Here is a 22,045-nt window from a genome sequence, read left to right as displayed (position 1 = left end):
GACAACAAACCCTAGTCATCTTGTGTACCTCATCCTGTTTTAGAAGCTTCAAGAGTCTGTATTATAAAACCAAATGTAAAATTCAACACTATTTGAAATGCTTACTGATACATTACAGATATTTTAATATTTACTCTCACACTGGAAGAAACATACTCCCTAAACTACAAAAACTTTTTAATTGACTAAGTTGAATATGAATCTTGCATCTAACACTAATTATCTTTATTAACTTCGGAGAGATTTCTAACTGCTTTGAACCTCATGATTCTCATATGTGAAATGGGATATATGTTGCATCTTCATGGATATACAACAAAGAATATATGCTATAAATTTTGTAATAAACATAGCTTTACTTTAGAATCCAGTAAATGCTCAATAAGAAGAAATATCATTATTATTTTCATTGTTATAGTATATGCAGGGTTTGTGTGTTTGCTCTATTCACAGATATTTTATGCTTTATGTTGACCCAGTTGTAGAAAATCTCACTGAGGAGGTATGGGAAGAATATTAAATAAGCTAGTCTCTATTCCCTTTTACCAAAGTTAGTAGTCTAATCTCATTGATAAAAGTGGATTGAACAAGTATCTCTTCAAAATAAGTCAAAACTGATAAGATCAGATATTACAGTTATCTCAGTGGAAAGGCCAAGAAGTGATATTGGACATAGAGGCGGTGTGATAATCGACACTGGAGACTCAGAAAGATGGAAGTGTGGGAGTAGGGTGAGGGATGAGAGATTATCTAATGGGTACAACATACACTATCCAGGTGATGGATACACTAAAAGTCCCAACTTCATCACTGTGCTATTTAGCCATATAACACAGCTGCACTTGTACCCCCTAAATCATTAAAAATTAAATATACAAAATAAAATACAAATAAAAACATTTTCATTACAGTAGCAGAATTTGGATGCCTAAGATCTTAGCTTTGGTTGGATACTAATTTAAATAGTTGTTGATTATTTTCCTCATAGTAATTTCTCCCTACTACTATCCCTGATCATGACTCATGCCATTCTGTTATCTATGCTTTAGATGAGTCATGACAGATGGTCATGCTTCTGTCGTCTTCGGAGTTTAGATCCCAAAGCATAATGAACCTATTTCATACACAAAACGAGTAAAAGGGCAAGTCTTTCCTGCTCAGCTGGTGAATCATAGATTGAGTGGTGAGACAACCTTTGAGTGGGTCACCAAAGCAGAAAAGGTCCATGGTGCATTTAGGTGTAGGTGGCCATGGAGATACGTGCCTCTTTCTAAAATTATTGTATCTAAGGGATTTTATGTATAGCAGAATAATTCCTATGAATGTAGAAATGGCTGTATTATGTATTTAGACAAGATAACTTAGAAACTGTCGCTCCATTATGTCTAAGCCATTATGCGTCAGAAAACGGATTGTCTTTAAATGTTGTAGCAGAGAACAAATGGATCCGAGCTGATAATGACTAGGAATGGGATTCATCTAACCACCTGAAGTAAGATGGCAAAGAGGCTAGATTGATATCACCATCCACAAATAGCAATTTTAGAAAGTGTACAGAGAAATATGAATTATTGGAATGGACCAGTCAGTAAGAACAAAAGCAGTAACAAAACAAAATGAAAAAATGAGAACTCCTTACATAGGAGTCCTGTCTTCAACTGGTACGCATGTATTAGGGATGCAGAAAGAAGGTTGGTCTGACTGCCGTTTGGTAATGGGTAATATACTAGATTGGAGGATAGTGATTCAGTTTTCCTTTTACCTTAGCTTCAAGTTGCCTGCCCATTCACTGAAGATATAGGCATCTGATCCATAGGCCTTAACATGGCAGTTAAAGACAAAAAATGAGATAGTGAGTCACAGTTATCTAATTTCTCAAGAGAAGCCTTGCAGAACCTGAATTATGGAAACAAACTCAAGCCATAACAATGTCTAACTTTAAATATATAGAAAAATATTTCAGAAATTTTGACATCTACATTCTGACTTTGGAAGCAATATATGACCATGAAATACTTAAGTTTTAGAGTTCATTAAGCCTGGATTTGAATATTGACTGTAAGGTTCAGAGGTACATGTGCAGGTTTGTTATATAGGTAAACTGCATGTCACAGGGGTTTGGTGGACAGATTATTTCATCACCCAAGTATTAAGCCTGATACCCACTAAGACTTGTTTTTTAATCCTCTCCCTCTTCCCATCGTCTTTCTTCAAGTAGGCCCCAGTGTCTGTTGTTCTCCTCTTTGGGTCCATGTGTTCTCATTGTTTAGCTCCATTTATAAGTAACAACATGTGGCATTGGGTTTTCTATTCTTGAATTAAGTTGTTTAGGATAATGGCATCCAACTCCATTCATGTTGGTGCAAAGGACATGATCTGTTTGTTTTTTGTGGCTGTGTAGTATTCCATTGTGTACATGTGCCACACTTTCTTTATCCAGTCTAACGTCGGTGGACATTTAGGGTGATTCCATGTCTTTGCTATTGTGAATAGTGGTGCAACGAACGTATACATGCATGTGTCTTTGTGGTAGAATAATTTATATTCCTTTGGGTATATGCCCAGTACTAGAATTGCTGGGTTAAATGGGAGTTCTGTTTTAAGTTCTCTGAGGAAATGTCACACTGCTTTCCACAATGGCTGAACTAATTAACACTCCCACTGGCAGTATATAAGTGTTCCCTTTTCTGTGCAAGCTCACCAGCATCTGTTATTTTTTGACTTTTCAATAACAGTCACTCTGATTGGTGTGAGATGTTATCTCATTGTGGTTTTGATTTGCATTTCTCTAATAATTAGTGATGTTGAACTTTTTTTCATATGTTTGTTGGCCATGTGTATGTTTTCTATTGAGAAATGTTTGTTCATGTCCTTTACCCACTTTTGAATGGGGTGGCCCTTTTTTTTCTTGTAAATTTGTTTACATTGCTTATAGATTCTGGATAACAGATCTTTGTTGGGTGCAGAGTTTGCAATTTTTTTTTCTCATTCTGTAGATTGTTTGATTACTTTGTTGGTAGTTTCTTTTGCTGTGCAGAAGCTCATTAGTTTAATGAAGTCCTATTTGTCATTTTTTCCTCTATGTTTTAATTGTTTATGGCATCTTCAAAATGAAGTCTTTGCCAGGTCCTGTATCCAGAATGGTATTTTCTAGGTCATCTTCCAGGGATTTTATAGTTTTAGGTTTTACACTGAAGTCTTCAATTCATCTTGAGTTGACTTTTCTATATGGTGTAAGGAAGGGGTCCAGTTTTAATCTTCTGCATATGGCTAGCCAGTTATCCCAGCACCATTTATTGAAAAAAGCGTCCTTACCCCATTGCTTGTTATTGTCAACTTTGTCAAAGATCCAGTGATTGTAGTTGGGTGGCCTTATTTCTGAGCTCTCTATTCTGTTCCATTGGTCGATGTGTCTGTTTTTGTACCAGTACTATGCTGTTTTGGTTACTGTAACCTTGTAGTATAGTTTGAAGTTGGGCAAAGTGATACCTCCAGCATTGTTCTTTTTGCTTAGGAATGCTTTGACTATTCAAGTTCATTTTTGGTTTTATATAAATTTTAAAATAGTGTTTTCTAATTCTGTGAAGAATGTCATTGGTGGTTTGATAGGAATAGCATTGAATCTGTACATTGCTTTGAGAAATATGGCCGTTTTTAATAATATTGATTTTTCCTATCCACGAGCATGGAACTTTTTCTATTTGTTTGTGTTCCCTCATTTCTTTGAGCAGTGTTTTGTAATTCTTATTGTAGATAGGAATTACTACAATAACTACCTCCTTGGTTAGCCTCTCTGTGATTGCCTAACCTCTCCAAACTTCAGTTTCCTCATCTAAAAAATGAAATGATTGCCTCACTATTTTGATTTGAAGATTATGAGAAAAATGGATCCAAAGTGATGTACACAGTGCCTGTCACATAAGAGACAATATACAAAACATACTACATTCTAAGAAAACCCTCTCATCCCACAAAGAGTCTGCTCTAGAAAAAAATGTTGTATGGTGATTTCCAACCTTGATGAATACAAGAAATCTTTTTGTCAATTTCTGTGGCAATTGTGAATGGAGTTACATTCCTGTTTTGACTCTCAGCTTGGATGTTGTTGGTTTATAGGAATGTGTACTGATTTTTGTATATTGATTTTGTATCCTGAAACTTTGCTGAAGCTGTTTATGAGATCAAAGAGCTTTTCTGTAGAGACTATGGGTTTTTCTAAGTATAGGATTTTGGCATCTGCAAAAAGGGATATTTTGACTTTCTCTTTTCCTACTTGGATGCCTTTTATTTCTTTATCTTGCCTGATTCCTCTGGCCAGGATTTCTAGTACTCTGTTGAATAGCAATGGTGAGAGAGGCCATCCTTTCCTTGTTTCAGTTTTCAAGGGGAGTGCTTCTAGCTTTTGTCCATAAGGTATGATATTGGCTGTGGGTTTACTGGAGATGGTTCTTATTATTTTGAAGTGTGTTCATTCAATGTCTAGCGTATTTAGCGTTTTTAACATGAAGGGATGTTGCATTTTATTGGAAGCTGTTTCTGCATCGATTGAGATGATTATGTAGCATTTGATTTTAGTTCTGTTTATGTGATGAATCACATTTATTGCTTTGTGTATGTAATCTTGTATTCCAGAGATAAAGCCTACTTGACTGTGTTGAATTAGGTTTTTGATGTACTGCTGGATTTTGTTTACTTGTATTTTGTTGAGGATTTTTGCATCTGTGTTCATCAAGAATAACCACCTGAAGTTTTCTTTTTTTGTTGTGTCTCTGCCTTTTGGTATCAGGATGATGCTAACCTCATAGAATGAATTGGAGAGGAGTCCCTCCTCCTCAAATTTTGGAATAGTTTCAGTAGGAATGGTACCAACCCTTCTTTATGCATCTGATAGCATTTGGCTGTGAGTCCATCTGGTCATGGGCTACTTTTAGTTGGTAGACTTTTCCTTACCGATTCAATTTCAGAACTTGTTATTGGTCTATTTAGATACTCAATTTCCTCCTGGGTTAGTCTTCAGAGGTTGTATGTTTCTAGGAATTTATCCACTTCTTCTAGGTTTTATAGCTTGTGTGCATAGAGTTGATTATAGTAGTCTCTGAAGGATTGTTGTATTTCTGTGGGGTCAGTGGTAATTTCCCTTTGTCATTTCTAATTGTGTTTATTTAGATCTTGTCTCTTTTTTTAGTCTATCTAGCAATCTCTCTTATTAATTTTTTCAATAGGTGAACTCCTGGCTTTGTTGACCTTTTGTCTGTTTTTTTTTTTACATCTCAATTTCTTTTAGTTTAGCTCTGATATTGGTTATTTCTTGTGTCCTGCTAACTTGTGGATTGATTGTTCTTGTTTTTCTAGTTCTAGTTGTGATGTTAGGTTGTTAATGTGAGATCTTTTAAATTTTTTGATGTGAGTGCTTAGTGCTACAAACCTCTCTCTTAAGACTGACTTAGCAATGTCCCAGAGATTCTGATGTATTTTATCTTTGTTCTCATTAGTTTCAAAGAATTTCTTTATTTCTGCCTTCATTATTCACCCAAAAGTCATTCAGGAGAAGATTGTTTAATTTCCATGTAACTGTATGGTTGGAGCCATTTTCTTACTATAGATTTATACTTTTATTGCACTATGTTCTGAGAAGGTGGCTAGTATGATTCTGTTTTCTTGAATTTGCTGAGGATTGTTTTATATCTGATCGTGTGGTCAATTTTAGAGTGTGTGCTATGTGGCAATAAGAAGAATGTGTGTTCCGTGGTTTTAGGTGGAGAGTTCTGTAAATGTTCATTAGGTCCATCTGGTCAAGTATTGAGTGCAGGTCCTGAATATCTTTGCTATTTCTTTTGCCTCAATGATCAATCTAATACTGCCAGTGTGGTGTTGAAGTCTCCCGCTATTATTGTATGTGAATCTAAGTCTCTTTGTGGGTCTCTGAGAACTTGTTTTATGAGTGTAGGTGCACCTGTGTTGTGTGTGTATATATTCAAGATATTTAGGTCTTCTTGTTAAATCAAAGCCTTTACCATTATGAAATGCCCTTCTTTGTCTTTTTAACTCTTTGTTGGTTTAAAGTCTGTTTTGTCTGAAATTAGGATGGCACCCTCTGTTTTTTATTTCTGCTTTCTGTTTGTTTGGTAGATTTTTCTTTGTCTCTTTATTTTGAGCTAATGGGTGTCATTGCGTGTGAGATAGGTCTCTTGAAGACAGTATACCATTGGGTCTTGCTTCTTTATCCAGCTTGCCACTCTGTGCCTTTTAAGTGGAGTGTGTAGTCTGTTTACATTAAAGGTTAATATTGACATCTGCAGATTTGATACTGTCATTGTGTTGTTAGCCGATTATTATGCAGACTTGTTTGTGTGGTTGCTTTATAGTGTCACTATTCTGTGTACTTAATTGTGTTTTTGTAGTGTCTGGTAATGTTCTTTCCTTTCCATAATTTCCAGTATCTCTTATAAGGCAGGTCTGGTGGTAACAAATTCCCTCAGCATCTGTTTGTCTAAAAGGGACCTCATTTCTTTTTTCATTTATGAAGATTTGTTTGACTGTATATGAAATTATTGACTGAAAATTATTTTTTTTAAGAATGCTGGATATAGGCCCAAAGCTCTTCTGGCTTGTCAGGCTCCTGTTGAAAGTTCTGCTGTTAGCCCGATAGGGTTCGTTTTGTAGATGACCTGCCCTTTCTTTCTAGCTGTCTTTAACATTTTAAAATTCATTTCAACCTTGGAGAAGCTTATGATTATGTGTCTTGGGGATGGTCTTTTTGTGTAGTATCTCACAGGAGTTCTCTATGTACTCTGAATTTGAAAGTTTGCCTCTCTAACAAGGTTGGGGAAGTTTTCATGGTTGATATCCTGAAATGTGTTTTAAAGGTGTTTGCTTTCTCCTTGTCTCTTTCAGGGACACCAATGAGTTCTAGACTTTGTCTCTTCACATAATCCCATATTTCTCAGAGGTTTTTTTCATTCTTTTTAGTTCCTTTTTTCTTTATTTTGTTTCTGATTGAGTTATTTCAGAAAGCCAGTCTTTGAACTCTGAGGTTTTTTCCTTAGGTTATTTCATTCTGGTGTTAATACATGCAATTGCATTATGAAATTCTTGTAGTGTATTTTTCAGCTTTATCAGATCAATTTAGTTCTTTTTTATGATGGCCATTTTTTTCTATCAGCTCCTGTATCATTTTATTGAAACCCTTAGATTTCTTGGGCTGAGTTTTAACTTTCTCTTGAATGTCAATTATCTTAATTCCTACCCATAATCTGAATTCTATTTCTGTCATTTCAGCCATTTCAGCCTGGCTAAGAACCTTTGCTGGGGAACTAGTGCAATCATTTGGAGGAAACAAGACACTCTGGCTTTCTGAATTGCCAGAGTTCTTGCACTGTTTCTTTCTTTTGAGTAGTTAGAAACCTTCTTTCCTGGATGTTTTTAGAGAGCTGAGGCTTTGTGCAGGATTTTAATTTCTAGCTAAATTCTTGTCCATGGTTACACAGGGGTCTATATTAGCAAAATATTTTTAGTGTTGAAGTTTTGGGCTGTGATCCAGTAGGTGGCATTTAAGTGTACTGGTCAGTAGGTAGACTCTTGCTCTGCCATAGGCAAGGCATGCTCCCTCTCTGTGCTCTGAAAGTGTGGGCTCCTTTCCCACTTGAGTACTGGCTGCAGATCTTGGTTTGGCACACTGCAGCTCTGGGGTGAGCTCAGACTTTATGTTCCCTCCCCAGCTTGGAGGCTGCAGCAGAAGAAACCTTAGCAGTGGTATGGTAGAGGGCCTTTCACTTGCCTCTTGGTGGTCCACCCCAGGGAAATGAGGAGCTGCTATCAGCCAGTGCAATTGGCCTAAGATGGGGCAGCTGTGCTGGGGGTCCAAGCCAGAGGGTCCTTGTTTGGTGAAGAGCAGGGCTACGGGTGGATCACAAGAGAGATAGACTGAGTTCTTCTCCTAAGGGCAACTGCAGCTCCTCCTCAGTCTGAAGGCAGCAGGGCAGTACCACTGCAGCAGCAGTGGCAGAGGGCCTTTTGGTTGCCTCTGGGAGCTGCACCTCAGAGAAATGCAGAGCCACTGCTACAGGGAATGCTCAGCTAGGAAATGGGCAGTTACATTGCTGGCCACAACTAGGGGCTCAGCTCATTGAAGAGTCGGGCACTGAGGATTCATAGGGAGAAGAGACTGTGCCTCACTGCCTGTATGGTGACTGTAGTACGCTAGAAGCGCAGGTGAAACTCTCGGGGTCTTTGTTTCTTCCTTGGACTAAGGGGATCGGGGCAGAACCACTGCTTTGGCCATTGCAGTGGGGCAGTCAGTTGCCTCTGGGACCCCCCAGGGAAACACAGAGTCACTAGCAGACATTATGCTTAGCCATGGGTGAGGCAGCTGTCTGTAGTTCAAAGCCAGGAGCCCTGTCTGGTGAAGAGTGGGGCTGGGAGCTCATAGGGAAGAGAGACTGGACTCCTCTCCAGTGCTCGCTGTTGTGCGCTGGAGGTGCCAGCATAGTGACCAGATCCTTTGTTTCTTTCATGGCCCAAGCGCAGTTAGGGCAGTGCCACTGCAGCTGCAATGGTGGAGGAGTTGTGGGTAGTCTCTGAGATTTTCTCCTGAGACAAATGCAAAGCTGCTTTCCACTGAAGTGTTCAGGAGGGGGCAGGGTAGTTGTGTTCGAGCCCTAGGCCTGAGGGCCCCACCCAGTGAGGAGAAATGTGAACAGGGACCTATGTTTACAACACTCCAGCCACTTCTCCGTGGGGTGGCTCCAATGTGCTGGGGATCCACCCATCACCAATCACTGCCCTTCCTTCAGAACCTGAAGGCAATTGATGTGAGGGCTGCAAGACAGGAAAAATGTCAGCCTAACTTTCCCGCTAGGAGTTCCATCCCAGGGAAGTATAGAGATGCTATAGTCACCATAGCCCAGGCAGGGAGTAGCTGGAGTCTGAAGTCAGGAGGTCCTGCCCAGTGAGGAGAACTGGCATCCGGAATCCATGTATAAAACAGTCTGGCCACTCTTTCATGAGGCATCTGTGCTGGGCTGGGGATCCGGCCAGTCCCTAATCACCACACACGCTCCAGGGCCTGAAGGCAGCCATGACAATGGCTGTGAAACAGCAAAAGTGGCGGGCTGCCTCTCCCTCTGGGGGCTCCATGCCAGGGAAGTGCAGATCTGCTACCGGCCCAGGAGCCCAGGCAGGGGGGTGCCTGGAGTACGACGCTAGTGGACTTTATCCTGTGAGCTGCAGTGGAGGCGAGGCTTGCAGTCCAGTGCTGCTTAGTCCCCTGGATTTAGCTCCTTTCCTGAAGGCCTGTGGCGCAGCCTGACCTCCCCTATTGCCAGAGCTGCAGCCGCTAATTCCAGGATACTTGGATCCAAGGCTCCAAGTGTTCCCTGTATGCCTGAGTGGCGGCTCTGCCCAGGCTCCACTTAGCTCCCCCCTCAGTCTGAAGGCTCCAGTGGGGTAGTCTCATGGGAATACCTCCTGAGCCCAGGGTGGCAAAGGTATGGGTCCACAGAGACTCTCACTCACCCACCATCTCCCTACAGTGGAGAAGCCTCCTCTGGCTTCACGCCATTCCCAGGTGAGCAATTGTCTTGTCTTACTCTTCTCTATTCTCCATGGGTAAAGCTGTTTTCTTGGTGGTTCTCAATGGTCCACCTGGATGTTCCAGTTGAAGATCTAGCATTTACTTGCTACTCTCTTCTCTCTACAAGAGTGGTGCACACTAGCTGTTTCTAGTTAGTTATCTTGTCCCTCAAAAGCAGTATCTTAAATGAAGATTTAACCTCTCATTTCCTCAGTATTTAGAAATACGAAATGTGATGACTAATAATGACATCATCAAGGCAGTGTAACGCAGAACAAATAAGAAAAGATACATAAAGTACATATAATTTACATTTAGCACACTCACTATCTTTGTAAACTTGGGGAATATTTTTAAATCCTATGTATTTCAGTTTTCTCTTATGTATAAGGCTAAGAGTAGCATTCTCATGACTGTGTTATGAAAAAGGGATGGATAATATACATATACATATAGAATGCAGGTTTTAAAACCAGTACCCTGTAAATACTCAGAAAGTAGAATATCATTTATGTTTGGTATTATACTCATTCTACAGGGATTTGGATGTCTACTCTGATCACTTGTGTCTTGTACTCCCTGTTTACCTTTCTCATGGAAACCCTAGATCAAACTGGTATAGAAAGTATTTTATTAAAAAAACTTCTTTATTCGTTTCTACCACTTATTGACAAAAACATCTTGAGTTATTATCTTCTCAAAAATAGTCAAATAAAACAGTCCATCACAATGGTGGAATTTGGATGAGAACATATATACTCTGGTTGACTAGTATTTTAAATTATTAAAAAAATGTTCTCAGAGTAATGCTTTTCTTTACCATTCCTGGTCCTGATTCATGTCAATTTGTGTTTTTGGCTTTAGGTTAACATAACGTAAGAAATTAACAATAAGAATAGGCTGCTTCTTGTTTTAAATCCCAATCCATATACAAACTATATCAGACAAAATCTTCTGGCAAACCCACGATGAGTGGAACGAGACTTTCCTGCTCACCTAGTGAGTCATAAGTAAGTAGTTGGATACTCTTTTTTTTACAGGTGGTAGTTGGACACCCAAGAATAAATGGCTGCATGATGTGTTTAGGTATTTGAGGCCACAAAGGCATAATATTCTCCTGGGATTCCTGTGCTCTAGAGATGTTCACGTACAGCAGAATAATCTGTACAGCTTTAGCAAGGTTTGTGATTAAGATTTTGGCAGGTAAGATTTAGAAATTCCTACATAATCCCATTCAATCAATGTAAGTGAGAAAGGCATTGTTGTCTGGAGATGTTCATTTAAGTGGCCATTGAAGTGGCCAAGAGAATATGGATCTGAGGCTGCAATGATTGAGCAAGGGCTCCATTCATAGCCACTTGTGCCAAGTTGGCAGAAAGACACAGGCTGCTAGCTCAAATAATACTTGAATAAACTACTGAGGCAATATAGTGAGTTAGAACTAAGAACTACAATGATAACGACAGAAACAAAACAGAGAGCTTGTACATAGGAAGCCTGTCTTCCAGAGTGTATACAAGGTGGTGGAGGTGTCTGTTGCTGGGCTTAGGGCTGGAGTGAGAAACGATTGTAAAACTAGTGATTTAATTATTTTGCTTTTCCTCCAAGTTTCCTGCCCATTCACCATAAATACAGGCTTCTGAACCCTGAGTGCAGGTAACTACCCCATCACGTCAGAGGAAAAGGTAATCTGGAATAAGAATTGATGCACATAGCATGAACTGACCTTTTCCCTCTTGTATTTTGTTCCTCTGGGGTAAACTCTACCTACCATCTGAGCTTATGGTATACAAAGGGGGAAAATCACTCCTTCACTCTAGTTGTTCTAAGGCTATCATGAAAAGTAAAGGGAGCTAGGAAAGCTCATAAATGAAGGACCGGAGAGAACCAACAATGGGAGGACCTCATCTAATCTGAAATGTGGGTATCTGTGGGAGTTCAGTCAGGCTGGTGGGAAAAATTTTAAGATGAAGTTATAGGACATAGACACAAATCTTCTTGGGAGGCTGGAAGGTTTTGTAAAAGTCACAAGATAGGGTTATGGCTGAAAGCAGCCTAATTCTTACCTTGAGTAAATAGCTTAAAGTGGGTACAAAGGAAGGTAGAGTAATTTATCTAAATAGCTTGTTTACTCATGTGGTCTTAAGGCCAACTTCTGATCAACTGCGGGTGCATAATCACTCTCTACTGCGGCGGGTTCGGCAACCAAATTACCCACAGGTTTGTTGACTCAAAAGCCTTTGTCAATTAAATCTGTGCTAAATAAATGCCCACAGGGCCAGCCAGTCGAGGCCGCAGCTGCTACTCTTTACAGCGCCTTCCTTGGTGTCTGTGAGGGGCCTGGACCCTTAGCTGAGGTGACAGGCAGAATATCTGTCTCAGTGTACATTATTCATCTGTCGTTGGGTCAGGGTCTGCAGGATGGACCCCTGCAGCTGGTACCCCGTGTGAGGAACACTGCAAAGGCAGTGCAACGGACCTCCCAAAAACGAAGGTGAAAAAGAACTGCACGGTCAGTGAGTCAGTAAGTCATTAGTGTCCACTTGGGATTTCCAAGTTCAGCGCCGGTGGGCCTTGTTCAGGCTAGGTTTCATCATGGGACAACAGTTATCAGCTCAACAGAAACAGTATATGAAAGTATTGAAACAGCTGCTTAAGGCTAGCAGAGCCTCAGTTTCACAGGCTCAATTAAGGGACCTAATGCAAATGGTTGTAACCCATAATCAATGGTTCTTAAAAGAAGGCATGCTAGATGTAGAGCTCTGGGAGTAAGTAGGGAGAAAACCTAAACAACATTATGCACAAGGGCAATGGGTCCCAGTAACAGCCCTAACGCTATGGGCTTTAGTTAGAGGGGCTCTGGTTAGTTACAAACAGAAGAGCCTAAAAGGGGGAAGGAGGAGGAACCGTCACCTGCCTTACCACTTCCTCTTTCCTCAGCCCCAGTATCATCAGGCCAAAATAACAAACGGGAACGGAGGTTTTGCCTGAGCTCCCTTCCTCCAATAGATGGGAAAAAAGGCAGGATATGCTCCAGGTATGGAACCCTGTCTTAAGCAAGCGGCATTAGAAGGGAGCCCTTCGCCTGCAGAGTAATGCAAGATCAACAAGGCAATCATAAACCCATTTCTTTTAACGCTTATAAAAAGATTTTAAAAAGCATTAGAGGCCAAAGTTGTGCCACCAAGCAAGCAGTAGGTAGAAAGAAAGGCTCGGCAGTGGGGAAGCTCACAAATCCGGAGCCAGCCAATGCTCCCAGGAACTCAGCCTGGGCAGCTGCCGCTACAGGAAGCCAGGCCCAGCCGCAGGAGGTAGCCTGCTGGGGAGGAGCAGGTGGCACATGTGGGAAGGTCCACCCAGCAGGCAGCAGCCCCCCTGCAGCAGCGGGAGGGAGCGGCACAGAAAACAGAAAAGAAAAGCCACACAGGCAACAGCGGCGCCTAGGCAAGCGCAAGGCAGCCACCACCCTGGGGCCCGCGTGCTTAGCTCTCCAGCTCTGCAGGCGGACCACCGCAAAATGTCATGTGCTCCTTGTATACTAGCGACACCCCAGATTATAATTCTATGCTAAGATTTAAGTAAAATTTAGAAATTTAAAAAACCTCTTTCTAATAATGGCCACTGTTATCTCTCTCTTACCCCTAACGTGACTTTCTCCAAATCCAATTTAAGTAAAACAGTAACCTCTAAAGGGAGAGAAATTACAAGAGGCCCATGAGTTAATTAAGGAGCAATTAAAAGCAAACTGCTCCCCAGTCGAAAGAAAAATTTCCTGATTGCAAGGTTATTCATTTTATGGATGATATTCTACCAACAGCCCTTGGGATGCACCCATTTTTCATCATTCCCAAAATGTCTAGTAAATGTTTTACCTACAAAAGTAGTTCACTCCCCCATACCTAGTGCTTCAATACTGTTTACTGATGGTTTGCGTAAACATGGAAAAGCGCCAGTCTGGTGGAGACCACATAATTCAATCACTCAAACTCGGTTTACCAGCACTCAGAGAGCTGAGATTGGGGCTCTGATATTGGCCTTGGAAACTTTTTCCACTCAGCCCGTCAATATCGTTAGCGATTCTGCTTACTCTATTTATTGCAGAACCTTCAGACAGCCCTAATTAAGTCCACTCTGGAGCCTGCCCTATGTGCTTTTTTTCTCTGACTTCAGCAATTGCTAGATCAATGTACACATCTTATTTTTATTACGTACATTTGAGCCCACAACTCACTGCCTAGCCCATTGGCTTATGGCCATGATCAAGCAGACCTTCAGGTTATGACATCACTGCTTGACCAAGCCACCTAATCGCATCAGTTTTTCCACCAAAATTGGAGAAACTTATCTAAGCAATTTCAATTTACCCAGAGACTGGCTAAACAGATTATCCTACAATTCCCAGATTGCCAGCTCACAGGCACATACCATCCTTCAACAGGTGTTAACCCTAGAGGACTAGAACCTAATCAGTTATGGCAAACAGACATTACACATATCCCTGAATTTGGAAAACTAAAATATGTGCATGTATCTGTTGATACTAACACTCATCTAATTAGTGCACATGTTCTTCCTGGAAAATCCACTGGATATGTCATTAACTTTTGCATTTATGGGACGGCCCACAAAAATTAAAACTGATAATGGTCCAGCTTATGCCAGCTCACAATTTCAACAATTTTGTCACACGTAGAATATCTAACATTCCACAGGCATCCCATATAACCCCCAAGGACAAACCATAGTAGAACATGCCGACTCCACACTTAAAAATATATTCAAGAAACAAAAAAGGGGGAGTATGGGTAAATACCCTGCCACACTATTGGCACAAGCTGTAGAAAAGCACTTTGCTAAAACCTTCAGTTTTATGGAAAGATGTGAACAGTAATGTATGGTGTGGTCCAAGTGAATTATTAACATGGGGAAGAGGGTATGCTTGTGTCCACACACCCTCAGGTCCTCCTTGGATTCCAGCATGACACATCAAACCATATCATGGCATGGCTAGGACCCAACCTGGTACCAGAAATGAAGGAACTAACCCTACAGGACCCGCAGCCCTGGACAATGTGGCTTCCTCAGACAACACAAGCCTCAGACGTTACCTGGGGGATGCTGAAGAGGACAACTCAGGAGGCTGAACGAATCCTGCTCTGGACACAGACACCATTCAGTTCAGATAATTTGCTTCTTGCTATGCTTTCTGTTGTACATTGCAACTCACATAGGGTATGGTTCCTTTTTTATGCTCTCACTTTGTCTGCAACCTGTACCTGCTAAACTCTACTGGGCTCATATCTTAGATCTGCCTTTCTTTCGCCCTGTCACCTGGGCAGACACTCCCTTCTCAGCCTTTAATAATGTGATTGCTTGGCTAGGAGGGTTAGATTTACACCCAGTGGGGTCTCTCAAAAATGGCACACATTGGACTAAGGTGCCAGATAACACTACGTATCACTCCACTATCCTTCCACTGTGAGTAAGTTATAAAGGTTCTAACCCTTAATGTGTACCTGCCCAAACCCAATTGTGGCTACATCATGGCAAAAGAAATGCCTTAACAGTCTTAGCTGCAGGTAGTCTCAAATTGGGTAATGCAATTAATGCCGCTTTCCCAAACATTCCTTCCTGTGCTAAAGAACAAAGCTGGGAAAGTAATGAATTCCACTTTAGCTGGGAGGTCTGTCATGGGGAACAAGCCCATAGCCTCCAACTAGGCTATTATAACATCTTAGACTGGAGCCCACACAGCTATTTGCAGGGCAGTCTTACTGATGTCCTCATCCATCATGGCATCAATCACCATTTTGTAACCTCATCCCGTTCCCCTATGATTTGAGCTGATGGGGAGATGGGTTATCCCAGACCCCAAGTAAAGTCCTTTCCACCCCATGACACTTTATGGTACCTGGGACATCTTAGCACCTCCTTTGACACCTGGCATGGGACATATCGTAATTCCAGTAACAATTTTACTATAGGCTTCACTTGTAATCACACTGATCAGTGCCTAATTTGCACTCCCCATCCATATGTTTTCCTTATGGGAACTGATATTTCCATTATACCCCAAAACTCCGCGTTTGTGATCCGGGTGCAGGGACAGGTTTGGTTTGCCTCATGTGTCACTAATTACAATATATCTAACTTAAATATTGCTAGTGTTATGATATTAAGGAGACAATCTGAGGCTTTCCTACCAGTCAATTTGACACGTGATTGGCAAGGTTCTTCTGTCCTTGCCACCTAAGAATGTCCCCTGTCCCAGGTCAGACTTAAAAGATTCATAGGCACACTTATAGCCTTTATGGTCTCAGCCATAGTCATCCTGGCAACTGCTAGTGTGGCTGTTGCATCTATTACTGAATCAGTACAAACAGCTGCTTTTGTAGGTAATATGGCCAGAAATGTGTCTAGTAAACTTCTCTTACAGCAAGGTATAAATCAAAAGATTCTTGCACTACTGCAAGCCCTCAAGGCTGCCTTAGAATATGTGGGGGAGCAACAAGATGCACTGGCATTCCGACAGCAATGAAACTGCCACTGGGGGGCATAAACACATCTGTATCATTTCTCTACCACAGAATCAATCAGTACATGGTTGGGATGAGATGAAACAACATCTCTGGGAAAACTTTCATGACAATTTAGCAACTTAAAACTGAAATTTTAGAATAAAATTTTAAAGCATAAAATTTAAGACATAAAGCAACCTAAAACTAAAATTTTGGAATCCTTTCACCCTATAGATCCACACACCCAACAAACAGCCATATGGAAGGGTGTGCAAGATCATCTCTCCTGGTTAGAGTCCTGCTCCTGGGGGTCACTCTGACTGGAAAAGAATGCTGCTAATTATACTCATGGTTGTCTTATGTTATTTGCTAATTCTGGGATGCAAAGCCAGAATAAGAGCAATGACCGCCCTGCCCAACAGACTTGTTGCTGCACATATCTGTATGCTTCAGTCCAGAGAGCCTGATGCAGAAAACAGAAAAGGGGGACATGTGGGAGTTCAGTTAGGCTGGCAGAAATATTTTAAGATGAAGTTATAGGACATAGACACAAATCTTCTTGGAAGGCTGGAAGGTTTTGTAAAAGTCTCAAGATAAGGCTATGGCTGAGAGCAGCTTAATTCTTACCTTAAGTAAATAGCTTAAAGTGGTTTCAAAGGAAGGTAGTTTATCTAAATAGCGTGTTTACTCATGTGATCGTAAGATCAACCTTTGATCAATCGTGGGTGCATAATTGCTCTCTACTTGGGGGTCGGCGATCGGATTAATTACCTACAGGTGTATTGACTCAGAGCCTTTGTCAATTAAATCTGTGCTAAATAAATGCCTGCAGAGTGGAGGCTGTGGCTACTACTCTTTATAGCACCTTCCTTGGTGTCTGTGATGGGCCTGGACCCTTAGCCAAACTGACAGGCAGAATATCTGTGTCAGTATACATTATTCATCTGTTGTTGGGTCAAGGTCTGTGGGACAAACCCCCACAGGTACCAGTGAGGACTTGTCCTAGGAAGGGATTTAAGCTGGCACCTGTGGAGAGGTGGGTTAGAGAAGAGACTGGAGAAAATGATCCCAGCAAAGGAAGCAATGTATGTCAAAGCTTCTGATTTGGAAAAGACCATGGATAGTTTAAAATAAAACCTGAGGTGTGGTCATAAACAAAGTGAAAGGATGAAAGGTAACTGGAATATAGATAATGAACACATTCCTGTATTCATCTTCCTTTATCTGGCTACATCCCCACAATCTCTCTCTACACCTGGACCAACAAAAGACAGTAATTCTCTTGAGTCAGGAATGATTTCATGAATATGTATTTTGTAAACACCAAAAGACAAAAATCTAATAGGGTCTCAAAGAATATACTTCACTAATAATGATAAATTTTATTAAAGAGATTGTATTCAGTCTGGATCAATGAGGTGCCTGTCCTGATCCAATCACCCTAGTAATTATGATGTTGTGAAGCACAGGAATGGGAAATGCAAGATAGTATCTTGTGTAAGAAACTGTATTATGTGGTTTTTGGGCGTAACTGAGAAACCTGATGCTGGAACCCATGTGGAAATGAGTTCTTCACTGCAGTTCACTGCAGACTCTGCTCTGGGGCTGAATTAGGAGATTGAGGTCAGGAGTTTGAGTGGTTGTGTCCTTAGTTGTTGGGAGGAAAATAGATTTTTTTTTCTGGTTAATAATTTTCAATATGAGCCACAACATGCTAAATATTTTATCCGTTTTAACAGGACCCTCTCTTTGTGAATGTTCTCTGGAATATCTATATAAGTGTAATTTCCCTAAATCTCCTCTTCTGCATATACAGAAACCAGAATTACAAACTTAGCTCTGAAAATGTCTGATGGGTGTTTATTAACTAAGTCTTTCTAGTCAAGGAAATACACAAATGGGCACCTGTTGTCTGTTCTTTAGATTGTAGGAAATCCAGCTCTATGTTTCTATCTATCTATGTATCTATCTATGTATCTATCTATCTATCTATCTCTATCTATCTATCTATCTATCTAATCACTGTGCTAGAAGGATTCTTTCAAATCCACAATTCCAGATGCAGAATTCTGCTGTTTTGTAGTCTGCATCAGTTAACCAGAATCCTCAGGGCTATCAATCATATTTAGAAATACTTAACAATCTACTTGAGCGTTTGAAGTAATTTTTTAAGCATTTTTTTTCCAGAAGCAAGGACATAGGTCTCCTCAATCATATAATTTTCTCTGTTTTCACTGATTTTTACCATTCATTAATAATACATTAATTTCCATTGTTCTACCACTTCTAGAATTCAGTTACCTACTATATAAAAAGCACTCTGTTATAGAGAAGAATGAGAGGACTCTAATTCTGGAGAGTGGCTTCTGTATGACTTTGTTCATTCTGGGTACCTTATTTTTGAGAAGCCCTGCAGAGCCTGGGCTATGCAAACAAACCCATTACATGACACTGTCAATTCTGAAAGTTTTAAAATAAGTTGCTGACATTAGTATATCTCAACTTTAAAGCCACATATAATCATAAATTGCTCAAGTTTTACATTTCAGTAGGTCTGGATATGAATCCTGACTCTAACACTGTCTTTGAGAACTTGAAGATTTATGTCTGCATATGTCTATTTTCTTCTATGTGAATTGGGACAGAAAGCAGCATCCTCTTGATGGTTATGAAGAAGGAATGAGATAATGTACATCAGGAACAACATTTAAGATCCAACACCTAATTAAGTGCTCAAATCATAGAAATATAATTATTGTCGTTGTTACATGTTCTATGCTGGGACTTGTAGTTTTTTTCTGTTCTACAAATATATCATGTGCTACACTGACCCTATTAAGGGAAATCCCAGATCAAGAAGTATGGAAAACATCTTATATAATAAGCCTCTCTCTTCACTTCTGTGAAATTAGTAATTTACTCTCATTGACAGGAGGCCCTGTAAAAGTAAAGGGTAGAAGCACTCATCAGTTCTGCTATCTTGTATCATTGAGGACTTGCCAGAGGAAAATATTTAAGCTGGCATCTGAAATTTAAGGAAATTCTTGCCAGCGATGAGATGGGAGAAATGGATTCCCAACAATGAAATAGCATGTTTCCAAATATATACTTGGAATATTTATTTCAACTTGGAATGCTGAAAATAAATTCAGAAATAGTACCAATAAGCAAAGGGGGAAGTTGTGAAAGAAATTGGAATGTGGGTCATAACGCACTCTTTGTCTTCATCTCTGTTTGTCTGGCCATTACCCCTCCCCCTCTCAGTAGGTGGAGCAACACAAGATATTAGCCCTCTTGAGGTCAGCAATCATTGCACAGATATATTTTAGATAGCAAAGACTGTGATGTGGTAGTATCTCACTGCATGCATTCAGTAAACACATGGGTGATTTACTTTTATCAAGAGATTGTGGAAGAGAAACTCTTTTAACAGTCTAATGATCCCTGTAATTTATGTTTGGGAGATATGAGGCATGGGACCCAGGAAATTGTACCTTGGTGAAGGAACTGCTGGATGGGGTTGTTGGCGGCATCTGAGGAGTCTTGGGACGGCTTTCAGGTAGGGTTGTGCCAGCCTCTGAAGGTTTTGGATGCTGACTCCGTTCCTGGGGTAGTGCCATGCTCCTGGAGTCATGGCTTCTCTGGCTTGTATTTTTGTGTATCTGAAAGTATTCATTTTTTTTTGTTTAATGTTTTTTAATATTAGGGAAAGCACATCTTTAAATATGTGAGACTATCATCCTTTATTAAATTCTAATAGATGTCATTACCTTTAAAAATTGCCTCTATCTAATGTATTCCTCCAGGCAACTGCCAATATATTTTTTTGCTAAAATGTAAAATGATCTAACATTCTTAGTCAAATAACATCTTTATTTACTTATTTTTTAAAATGAACTCCATTTTTGTCTTTATGGCATAAGACAGATGAGAAAAGGACTACTTGTTACCTGTCTTGCATGAGTTTTTCTTACCTTTCCACATATGCCAAAGTTGTACAGAACTCACTATGCTGTTTCTCACTTTTAATATTTGTATGCAACATTTTATCTGCCTGAAGTCTTTCCAATGTCTGTCTTTACCTTGTTAAGAGCAGTAGCATCTAGCGCATACTGGTTTGTCATAATGTACAAGGAAGGCAATGGGATACAAAATGTATATCCATGATCTCATTTAATTTTCAAGCCAATCTTATGAGGAACATGTAAGCTATTTCTCTAATATCATGCACCTAAATGAGCAAAATATATACCAAGCCTATCTTACTGCAAAGAACTTGGTTTTGATAACTAACTTCAATTAGTCCTGTGCCCTCTGAATTTCTTCAAATATTTTAGTAGTTAGCACAAGTTTCATGTCTTTTTGAAGAAGATAATTAATGTCATTCTTTTAATATATTTTAATAATTTTCTCTAAGTATAAGTGCAAGGGCATCATTTGGTTTCTCATAAACTTGTAGAATTTTAAGTGTAAAACAACAGAAGTATGGTTTCCTAAAACTTAAAGCAAATGATTTTCATCTTTGGAAAACTAATATTTGTTTATTTCTCACCTGGATGAAACTATGCATTTCTGACATCAGTTTTGACATATTTTCCCTCTTTCTCAGTCGAAAGCAGAAGAGTTGAAGCTTATCTCCTTTTTCACAGGGGATATCGTGGCATTCTCCTTTTCCTATTACAGTCATACTTCCTGTTTTATCCTGAATTTCATAGATTGTTGTCTTCCTATTTACAATTTTCTACAACAAAAAATTAATATCATGTTGTGAGAACATAGTAACTACTGTACATAAGGGAAAGTCTCTTGTGACAGATTAAAAACAAGATGCAAGACAGCAACTCCTAGTACTGTATCAACATACAATACATATACCTTAGTCTAGACCGTCTCACAGAGCTCTCCCTCAATATTCTTTTTGTTTAAGTCCTTAACGTTCTAAGTATTTCTATTACAGTTCTAGAGCAATGAGTTATCTTCCCAGTTTCAACTTCTTTCACCTCCAAGACAGCTATGCTTCCCAAAGCACCTTGATACAAAGGAACCTGAAGTCCCTGGTAGGCTTATTTGGCCTCTGCCCCATGCAAAAAGAATGGGCATCTGTTACAACTAATTGTTTGCTATGTTATGAGGAATCTGTAATAAAAAACAAGCTTTTAGTAACTATCTAATTACTTTTTTGACTTTCTCCATTTACTGAATCTCTTTCAACATCTCCCATTCCGAAATCAGGTCCTTAAGTTCAAACATTCCAATTTCTTGCTCATCAAGGCTATTACTCATCGTTCTGGATGTATAGTTCTAAGGATAATTTCTTTAAGAGTGTGTACAGAAAGCAACGCTGCTAAAATAAGAGGTCATTCTAGAAAATAAATGTAACAGATTGAGAGCTGTTGATCATGTAAGAAATTACTGGAATCAATAGCCAGGTATAGACTGGTTTTCTGAGTCGGAATGTCTCATGCTAACTAGTTTCATAAATTTTGACAGTAACATATCAGAAAAATTATTCTGCTCTTTTTTTTGTGACATATCTAATATACGAGTACAGATTACTTGACTTTCCAAGTATCATCCAAATTTATATTTCTCAGTTGTTCAATACTTTTTGATGAATAGGCTTCATTTGGTCAGAACATTGTCCTACCTGTTTTCTGCAGTTGATTTCCAGGTATAATCAGTCAATTCATTTCTTGCCCTGATTGTCAAAACTGGAACTCAAGCCTCAAAGGACAATACTTTATTCAAAATGAAAATAATGTGATTTTTGCTACAATTGAGATTATAATCAAAGAAATAAGTTTACTATTATGTTTGTATGGATCTAGATCCCTCACTATCCTTGATCATTATGACTCATAATAGGTAGTCATAGCTGATGAAGTCTCAAGGTTTCTCAGTGAATGTTTTACTAAAGAACTTCAGGGTGATATTTTGGAAAGAAAAACATGGGAAT

At 39.7% G+C, this 22,045-nt stretch overlaps 1 protein-coding gene across 5 annotated transcripts in view; it reads right to left on the bottom strand.

Annotated features, from left to right (window-relative positions):
• PYHIN1 (pyrin and HIN domain family member 1) overlaps positions 1-22,045 on the bottom strand; it is a 39,403-nt gene that overhangs the window by 6,160 nt on the left and 11,198 nt on the right. For all 5 annotated transcript variants that reach the window (XM_050757869.1, XM_050757878.1, XM_050757904.1 and 2 more), the window contains 2 exons: positions 20,642-20,830; positions 19,584-19,751 (listed from right to left, as the gene is read on the bottom strand). In XM_050757869.1, coding sequence (XP_050613826.1) covers positions 19,584-19,751; positions 20,642-20,830 — 357 coding nt within the window. The remainder of the gene's footprint in view (positions 1-19,583; positions 19,752-20,641; positions 20,831-22,045) is intronic.

Source organism: Macaca thibetana, chromosome 1 (assembly GCF_024542745.1).
Source record: "Macaca thibetana thibetana isolate TM-01 chromosome 1, ASM2454274v1, whole genome shotgun sequence".
NCBI classification, from domain to species: domain Eukaryota; kingdom Metazoa; phylum Chordata; class Mammalia; order Primates; family Cercopithecidae; genus Macaca; species Macaca thibetana.
The sequence above is the reverse complement of the archived record's forward strand: the minus strand, read 5'-3'. Positions and strand labels throughout refer to the sequence as shown.